This window comes from Tupaia chinensis, unplaced genomic scaffold (genome assembly GCF_000334495.1).
Source record: "Tupaia chinensis unplaced genomic scaffold, TupChi_1.0 Scaffold000058_1, whole genome shotgun sequence".
Lineage (NCBI taxonomy): Eukaryota > Metazoa > Chordata > Mammalia > Scandentia > Tupaiidae > Tupaia > Tupaia belangeri.
In genome coordinates this window covers 622,938-633,048 of record NW_006159516.1, presented here as the reverse complement: position 1 = coordinate 633,048, position 10,111 = coordinate 622,938, and the positions used below count along the sequence as shown (strand labels likewise).

The 10,111-nt window shown below is 39.7% G+C and overlaps 1 protein-coding gene across 1 annotated transcript in view; it reads left to right on the top strand.

Moving 5' to 3' along the window:
• The window catches only part of CLEC1B (C-type lectin domain family 1 member B), a 9,870-nt gene extending 3,326 nt beyond the window's left edge, over positions 1–6,544 (top strand). Inside the window, exons 4-6 of the mRNA XM_014592466.2 lie at positions 50–201; positions 2,507–2,613; positions 6,333–6,544. Coding sequence (XP_014447952.1) covers positions 50–201; positions 2,507–2,613; positions 6,333–6,477 — 404 coding nt within the window. The 3' untranslated portion in view covers positions 6,478–6,544. The remainder of the gene's footprint in view (positions 1–49; positions 202–2,506; positions 2,614–6,332) is intronic.
• The last annotated feature ends 3,567 nt before the right edge of the window (positions 6,545–10,111 follow it).

Genomic DNA, 10,111 nt, shown 5'->3' with positions numbered 1-10,111 from the left:
GGGACCTGACTTAGGATGAATGGGTTTCCATACTTGGTTTCTCTTCAAGGCCATAAATGCAGCCCCTGTGGCACGAACTGGAGATATCATGGAAATAGCTGCTATGGGTTCTTCAAGCACAACCGGACGTGGAAAGAGAGTAAGCATTACTGCTCTGACCTGAATGCAACTCTTCTGAAGATTTCCAGCCAGCACATTCTGGTAAGGAGATTCCTATGTCAAATATTTTAGAAGCACAGGGAGAAAAAAAAATCACAAATGGAACAATTGATTTTTTAAAAAATTTAATTCTATAAGGCACATGTGCTTGCTAGAGAGAGACAGAAAGTGGGGAGAAGGAAAAAGCACCCCTCAGTGAAGCATGGTCGCACTGCACCCCTTCTCCTCCATTTCTCATCCCTTGGATTTGGGGCATGCATGCCCACATTTGCCTTGTATTGTCTTCCAAATTGCTGGGGCCAGGATTTGAACTGTGCTGTCAAACATGTGAGATCTAGCTCCCTTAACCACTGAGCAATGGAGCTGCCCTAACATTTGACCTTTTTAAAAAATATTTTTCTTGTATCTTCCAGTTTGTGCTAATCTAAGAAACCTTTTCAAGCCCAGGAAAAATGACAGAACACAAATACTCAATCCAGTCAAATTCTACTGAATCTCTGTAGGTGATTGATTGAGTTGTACCTTGCCGAGAGCCGAAGTACATTGTAGATCAGACACAAGCAGTCAGTCCAGTGATGCTCATGGTCAGTTATGACTCTTGTTATCCAAACTTGATGTTCCATCCACTCTTTTGTGGGCATAGGCTCACAGAGAAGATCTTAAGCTAAATAAATTCACTTTTCTTTCCATTCATGCAAAACTAGAAGAAAGCCCAAAACTCTCAACTCTATTACAAAGAGACTGATTAGAGACATATATACTTGAACTAAGTCTACTACACAAGGCTGATACCAGGTTAAAGATTTATACCCAAAAAAGGAAGAAATATAATGCTTAAGAAAAAGAAAATAGGTAAATTCCAGGCAGAATCTTCAGACAGAACTCCCCTGTCAGGTCCTATAATAAAGTACATAATGTAAATATATTTTAAAGATCAAGGATTAAGAGAAAAGTAATGAGCAGCTTAAACTTTAAGAAATAAGTTGTCAAGGGCTGATCCCATAGCCTAGTAGTTAAGGGAATGGGATCCCACATGACCAACCATGGTGTGAATTCCAGCCCTGGATGCTTTGAAGACACACCAGGGGTGTGTCTGTGTGTGTGCCTAAAATCCTAATAGGATTTTAAAAATGGAAGAAAAAGGATTGTGTGAGATCACATCGTTCTGGGGGAATGCTTTCCCCTCCTCTCTTCTCCTCTCCATCTCTCACTGATGAGTGCAAACACCCTCTAGCAATTTGAAAAAAGAAAATAAATAATTAGTCATAAGTGACTTCACTCACTTTCTCTTGTGGAATGTAATAATGAGTATCACACCTCTATCAAGAAACTGAAGTCATTTATTGTTTGCCATGAATGCATTGTAACCTGCTATTCTAGAGAGTAGGAGAATTCATGGAAATTTGATTTTCTTTTGGTTTTGTTTACTTAATAGATTGATCAATTAGTTCAGCCATTAATTTAAAAGTATGTGTTGGGACTAATCCAGGACACGAACTTATGCGATTAATAAAATGTGTAAAAATCCTTATATTCTAGCTGGAGCAATGGGCAAAAACAAAACAAAGGAGTATAGTAGATAGTCATAATTTGTTAAGTGTAAAAAAGTAAATAAGGTAGATGCACGTTATTCATAAGCCATTTTGAGAAAAATATTTACCAACTCAACCAAAACTAACTAATGCTTCTATTGAACATAGATAAAATTTTATAAGGAAACTAAGCAACAAAACTAAAGCAGGAGGAACTTAATTCTAGGTAGTATAAAATTCACCAACAATGTGGTATTTTTTTTCTTTTTGTTTTCTTTCTCTAGGTATTTACTCTTTATCTGATTTGAGTAATATTTGGTAGTCTACTTGGGACTCTATCTTTGATTGATGGAAAATATAAGCATATATTGTAAATGCAGAAGATTCATGTACAATTTTTCCTGTGTCCCACAAGTATTTTTTGTAATTGTAAAACATAGCAACTTGTACAATTCTAAATATCAGATATATACCAGTAATTAACATATATAGAAAATACATATTATGCACATTATATATTAAAATATAATTCAGACTTTAAAAAAAGATTGATTTATTTATAATTTTATTTATTATTATTATTCTATTTTGACCAGAGAGTGACAAGAAAGGAAGAATGAGAAAGCAAGCTACCAGATCTGGGACTCAAACCATGGTTGACCATGTAGAAGTCCAGTACCTTAACCACCCTGCCACCTGCATGCCCCAAATTCAGACTTTTCTGTTGAAGATGGTATCATGAAGCTTTGTCTATATGGCAATACCAAGAGCTGTGGAAGCATTCTAACTACTCTATTTGTTTGTATTTACAATAGGAATATATCAAATCCAGAACTAGTTTAATGCGTTGGATTGGATTATCCCGCCAGAACTCTAATGAGGATTGGAAGTGGGAAGATGGCTCAGTTTTGTCCAAAAATAGGTAAGTCACTGGGCACTCAGAATAAAAGGCAGGCATGACTAGAAACTGTTATTCCTATGTTCTTTTTCTTCTCCTTCTTCTTCTTCTCCTTCTTCTTTTACCTTCTTCTTCTTCTGTTTCTTCTCCTCCTTCTTGTTTCTTCTTCTGTTTCTTCTTCTCCTTCTTCTTTTACCTTCTTCTGTTTCTTCTTCTTCTGTTTCTTCTTCTCCTTCTTGTTTCTTCTGTTTCTTCTTCTTTTCTTCTTCTTCCTCTTCTTCTTGTTCTTCCTCTTCTTCTTCTTCCTTTTCTTCTTTTTGTTTTTCCCCTTTTGCTTTAAGTCACATGTGCTCAATGGAGACAGAGAGAGTGAGAAGGAAAATGAGAAGTTACCCCCTACTGGGGGGATGATCACACTGCAATCCCTTCTCCTCCATTCTCCTCTTGGGACTTTGCACACACCCAAACATTCTCCCAGATTGACAAGTCTCACAGCTTCAGGACTTGAGCCATGTGGGATCCAGTGCCTTAAACTCCATGTCACCTGCTGGCTCAAGATCCTCTTTTTTATTGAGTATGAGTTACTTAAAGTTGAGATGTGTTTCTATACTCTGTTGTGGGTTTATAAGGAGCAACTGAGACACTATTCCTAATAAGAGATCAGTGGTAATAATCCTTCTTCCTCATTTTCTGTTCTCCTGCTCTGTAAACCACAGTCCATCATTATTCTCAACATATTTTCAATTTATTGCTGCACTCAACTTTACTCTTTGAACCTTGTGTGTGTGCATGTCTGTGTGTTTAACTTGATTTGACTCTTTCCACATATTTTTAGAACAAAAAATATATATGTAAGAGATTTTTGCTATAGGGTGCATGGACTCACTGGAGAGACAGAATGTGAGAAATCACACCACCAAGGGGATGGCCACATCATAATCCCATTCTCCTCCATTCTTCTCTCAGGATTTTGGACATGCACACATACACCTCTGGCATCAGTTTCGAGCCTCTGGGTTCAGGACTTGAACCGCAGTTGACCATGTGGGAGTCCAGAGACATAATCATTACACCGTCTCCTGGTCTCTAGAACAAAATTTTTATCCTCATTATTATTTTAACCATTATTTTATGGTTAAAAGTTATTAACTTGGGACTGGCTCCATGGCCCAGTGTTTAAGAGATCTGGATCTCATAATGCTGACCACATTTTGAATCCTGGGTTTGGCAACTTGAAAAACACACTGAACACATGTATATGCGTGCCCCAAATCCTGAAAGAATGGAGCAACGGAGGAGACGAGATTGTAGTTTGACCATGCCCCGTGGGGTGGAGGGGTGCTCTCTTCTCTCTGGTGAGTGCCCACACCTTCTGGCAAGTTAAAAACAAAAGTTATCTTGTGGATTCTTTTGACTATTGAAAAGTCAAAGTATCATTTTGCCTGTTTTTCTACCTCAGGGATCTTTAAGAATTAGGTATGTTGTAGACCTCAAGTAAATTTAATGTTCAGTAATGAGGCTCCATCTTTCTACAGACCATCCAGGCAGAGGCCAATTACATTGAGTTGAGTTATTTAATATGTCTTTCCAATTTCCAGTCTCAATATTCTTTTTCTTATTTTATATATCAAAACAGTGGTCTCTCTTCAATTAGAATTTAAACTGAGAACCAACATTTGTACAGTTCAATAATTAAACTATTAAGTTTTTCTACAAATGCTTAGTGTTTGCTATAGGAAAGGGCCCAGGGTACTACAACTACAAGTATGTCTTCACACACCTGGAACTATATCTCATTCACAATATTCAGGGCAAACTGTGTTCTCTGTATTCTTTCAACACATCAAACGTGTCATCTTGAGACTTTTCTGCTTGCCATCTCCTCATAGAATGCTCTACCTCTACAAGCTTCCCCGGCTGGTCAGTTCTCTGTTTATCTGTTTGGCCCTCTTCAGTGAGGCCCATTCTAATTACACAGACTAAATTGCTGCCCTTTCTTCTACATCCATACAATGTCTATTACCTCAAACTATTTTGTTTCTTTAAGAATCTCACCACCCTCGGAAGTGTTCATGTGTATTTATTTGTTGACTTCTTTTTAATATCCTTTCACTGTAATGCAAGTTTCCCAATAGAAAGGACCTTTTCTTTCTTTACCATTCCACTCTTGGCACATAGAAATTTCAGTTCCGTAGTTGGTGTTCCAAAAATATCTGGCAAATAAACTTTCTTTTCTTTAAGTATTTATTGTCATTTATGATTTACATAATAATTACACGTCTTTGTAGGTATAGAATGGTCTTCAAAGGCATGTACATGGTTGTAATAAACAAATAGGGGCTACAAACATGTTCACCACATTCAACATGATATTATGTTGTGAACATTCAAAACCCACTCCACAGGTTATTCTGCAAGTATGCCCTGAGTTGTCCGTGATGCTCTTTACTGTGAGATACAGTTAAAAAAAAGAAAGAAAGAAAGAAAGAAAAAAACATATTGATTAAAACTCAGCAACAAAAGGGGCCAGCAGGTGGCATGGTGGTTAAGGTGCTGGAATTCCCACATGGCTGGCCATGGTTTGAATCCCAGAACTGGCAGCTTGCTTTCTCACTCTCCCGTTCTCTCTCTCTTCTGTCTTTCTCTGGCAAAACTCATGTGACAAATAATATTAACAATAATAAATAATTTTTAAAAATCAGCAACAAAAGATCTCATAACTTAATAGAGGTCATCTTAACATAGCCGATATAAATGAGAAGGCTTGTCTTGAGTCTGCCTGTGGGTCACTCTGTGTCTGAGATTGTAGGGTCTTCCAGTTGTCCCTCTACCTCTGGGATTTCAGGAACCAGATATTGGTTCTTTTTTTTTTTTGGGGGGGGAGAGGTTTTCGCTATAGGGTGCGTGCGCTCATCAGAAAGACAGAGAGAGACAGAGAGACAGAAAGTGAGAAATCATCCCCCAGGGGGGATGGCCACGCCGCAATCCCTTCTCCTCCATTCTCCTCTCGGGATCTTCGGCACACACGCACACGCGCCCGGCGTGAGTTTTAAGCCACTGGGTCCGAGACTCGAACCGTGGTCGACTACATGGGAGTCCAGCGACATAGCCATTACGCTAATTGCTGGTCCCCAGAGATTGGTTCTTGATGGCCAGAGAGCTCCCCCTCTCCCACAGCAGGCTGGGCAGGGGTCCTTCTATCTTTCTTCAGGGAATAAACTTGGAAACATAAATGCCTATCCTCCTGTCCTAAGCAGTCTAATGGATATGGGCCAGTTATAGGCAATGACCACACGGCATGCTGTCTTAGATTTTCTAACCCTTTAACATAAATCCTTAGTTCAACAAATTCAATTGACTTACTTTTCCTCCAGCTTATTCCATCCTGCACAGCAGCTTGTTCGACAGGGCTCTCCCATCTGCCCTGCTTATCTAAATCCCATTCTTCCTTCAAGACCAAACTATGAAGCATTTGCTGTCATGTCAGAGCCTTGACCCTCCCTTCTCTGGACTCTTATTGTGCCTAGTGTCCACTGCTCTTTAATCTTATGCTGGATAAAATTGCTATTGGGTTTTCCAAATGTAGATGTCTTATGCTTTCAAGCATATTGGAAGTTACTCTATGATAAGAATTGTTTTACACTTCTTCCTCATCATTTCCACTTTGTCCAACACAATACCACATACAGTTTGATAGTAGATTTCAATATCAAAAGAATTCATTTTATCTTTTTTATTCACAGCTTTGAGCTTTACGGAGAGGAAGGAGAAAATAAGAACTGTGCTTATTTTCATAAGGGGAAAGTGCACCGTACCGACTGTGAGAGCAAGCATTATTTAATATGCGAGAAGAAGGCTGGCCTGGTGAAAGTGGAACAACTACTTTAATGCAGAGAGACGGACAGGGCATCAAGACAAGTGCTTGATTGTATAATAAATCGTCTAAATGAAGGAATTGCTTGCCTTAGAATTGCTTACTTTGCCCCTTTTCCTTTTTGGAGTCATTTTTCTATTTTCTTTATTATCAATACCACTGACCCAGTCCCTCCTTTGCTCATCCAGAAACCAACACATGAGCCAATATTTGCTTCCCAGTTGTTTTGTTTCCCATTAACTCTTGTCTTCCATTCCTAATTATCTGAATATAGTATAATTCACTGTGCCTTCAGCTATAAAATTAAAATCAAGACAAAGGTTAAGCCTTAATTTACTCAAGTTATGCAAAATATCTAAGTTTAAAAATGGGCAAATTATCTAAATTTGAAAGAACTTAGTGTTCTTAGTATTCTTAGGATAATTTATTGGGTTGCCGGAAAAGTCATGATGCATTTTCACATAGAAAAATACGTTATGACTTTTCCAGTGACCTAATAGATAATTTGGTCTTTTAACTAAATTAGCAGGAAACTGTAGGTAGTATGATCATTTAACCAAAGTACAACCATGAAGCAACCATGCAGTCTCTTCAGCCTCTACTTTCTCATATTCAAAACAGGATGATAACACCTGTCTTATACACCTCACAGTTTTACAACCTAAAATAAAACTTCATGGTGTAAACTATACCTGAAAGTACCTGAGTGCAAAATCATGCCTTACTTATTCTTTTTTTTTTTTCCTTTTCTTTGCTATGGGGTGCATGTGCTTGCCAGAGAGACAGAGAGAGGCAGAAAGACAAATAGGAAAATCACTCCCCAAGGGGGATGGCCATGCCGCAATCCCTTCTCTTCCATTCTCCTCTAAAGATTTTGGGCATGCACGCACATGTGTTCAGCGTGAGTTTTAAGCCACAGGGTCCAGGACTTGAACTGTGGTCTACTATGTGGGAGTCCAGCTCTGTAACCATTATGCCATCTGTTTGTCCCTCCTTATTCGTTTTTCTGTGACTGGCAACAAGTACAATTTCTGGATCAGATCACACACACAAAACAGTTGAGAGTTACAGACTCAAGTGCAAGAAATTTTTTGTGAAAAATAATAAAAATAAAGTTTGCAATAAACCTCATGTGGTTTGTAAAATGAATAAATGCTGGTAAATAAGCCCTGGGGGCTGGTAGACAACAGATCAAGTGAAAGTACAATACTAGTTCTTTCCCTGACAGCTCTGTACTTGATTTTTGCTGAGTAACTCAGAACGTATTTATAGAATATGTGGATGCGTACCCTTTAACAGGATAAAAGGCAAACATTGCATTTCTTTCCCACAGCTTGCCTTCTTTAACTAGTGGAGCTATAATTTAGGAGCACAATTCTCAAACATCTTAATGAGATGTTTGTTAGAACATGGAGACACTCAAACACAAATAATGAAGGAGTCTTGAGAATCACGCTGGGCATATTGCGTGTGTGCCCAAAATCCTGAGAAAAGAATAAAGAAGAGGGGATTACAACATGGCTATCTCCCTTTAGGAGTACTTTTTCACTCTCTCTCTCTCCCTCTCATGAGTGCATGTGCCCTAATAACAAATTTTTAAAATATGGATGAGACTCAGTTGAAAGGCTGAGTCATAGCGAGACCTGTGTTTTTAGCAAGTACCCCATACATGATTCTCATATAAGTATTCTTTAATACATTTAGAAAAACATTCGTTTAGAACTTATACTCTGTGTGTTTTGCTTCCCCAAACTTTGTAAACAGTCCTTTAATAAGTACCCTTGGATTACTGTTTGATAACCTCCCGGGAGCCTGACTGTTAAAGAGAATTCATCTAGTGAAGCACTGACATGAAAAAGAACATTGCAATGTGGCAGACCGTTGAGATTTGCAGACTAGAAGTTACCAAGACATGACCTTTGGCCTTCAGGACCAGTGGCTAAAGGTAAATAATGATTAAAGTATCAAGTTTTCCATACCAATGCTGAGTCACAGGATGTAGCAGAAATGGCCAACTGTCCACTAAACAATTTCGCTTTCCCTTCTACAGTGAAGCTGTCAAGAGCTTGGTGCCTGTGGACCAGGTGGTGGTGCAGTGCTGGTGGGCTGGACCCACAGGGGAAGGGTCTTGGTTCATCCCAGAATTCCCTGTGCATGCTGAGTGTGCATTCAGACCAGCTGAGACTGGGGATGGATTGCAGCATGAGGACATATTAAAGAGTGTCTCATTTCTCTATCAAACCTAAAGGAAAAAGAAAAGCTTCTTGCCTAGTAAAAATTGGCACTTTTCAAGTTCAACCTTTATACCCAAAGGTGGACGTGCCACTGGTGGAAGTGGATGTGATTCACCTTACTTCTCGGTTACAGCTTTTGCAACTTTTTGTTTCTTTTCTGGTGAGTGAAAGCAGAGGATGTCAATGTCTCACAAGATGGAAAAAATCCCAGCTCTCACTTCAGGAAAGCTATTCCCTACCCAGGTTTACTGGAGCCAAAATGCTATGTGAATAAAATATAAATGTCTATTGTGTTAAGCAACTGATATTTTAAGGTTTACTTGCTACCACATCTAGCATTACCCTAACCATTATAAAGTATGTCTTTTTTTTTTTTTTTTTTTTTTTGAAGAGATTTTTTTTTTTAAGAGGTTTTGCTATAAGGCAAGTGTACTCACCAGAGAGACAGTGAGGTGGAAAGTGAGAAATCACCTGCCAGAGGGTATGGCTATGCTGCAGTCCCTTCTCCATTCGCCTTTCCATATTTTGGGCACACATGCATACACCCCCCGCGTGAGTTTTAAGCCGCCGGGTCCGGGACTCAAACCACAGTTGACCATGTGGGAATCTAGTAGCATAACCACTACTCCATCTGCTGGTCCCACCACTGGTAACTTTCAATGATCAGTTTCATGTTACTTTACTCAAATCTAATGAGAGACAGTGAAAGGGAGAGGGAGACAGCAACTCCCATGGGGTATGGTCACATCACAATTCCTCCTCTTCTGTCTGTCTATGCTGTTGGAGTGTTGGCCAGTCAGGGATACGTACCCGGTGTGTGTTCATGCTGCAGGGCCAAGGCTCCAACAGCACAGTCAGCTCTGTGGACTCTGGCTCCCTTACCCACTGTCCCAAAGTGCCAGCCAGGTCTTCTTATATTACTGGCAGCTTGAGGAAGATCAAAAGGGGACATTATTACTGCTGGATTGTTTCAGGGTGGACTCAGTAGATCCTGGCTTTGATCAAATGGCTCCTTGCCTTCCTGTGACCTGTAAGGATCCAAGGGAAATGTTATAGCGAAATTAGAAACATGAGGAAATTCAAAAGTTTCTTTTGGGAACCAGCAGTTAGCGTAATGGCTATGTCGCTGGACTCCCACGTAGTCGACCGCGGTTCGCGTCCTGGACCCGGTGGCTTAAAACTCACGCCGGGCGCGTGTGCGTGCGTGCCCAAGATCCCGAGAGGAGAATGGAGGAGAAGGGATTGCGGCGTGACCATCCCCCCTGGGGGGTGATTTCTCGCTTTCTGTCTCTATGTCTCTCTCTGTCTGTCTGGCGAGCGCACGCGCCCTATAGCACAAACCTCTTCAAAAAAAAAAAGTTTCTTTTGTACCTTAGATGTGTTTAACATAATCAGCATTATCATTTTACAGATT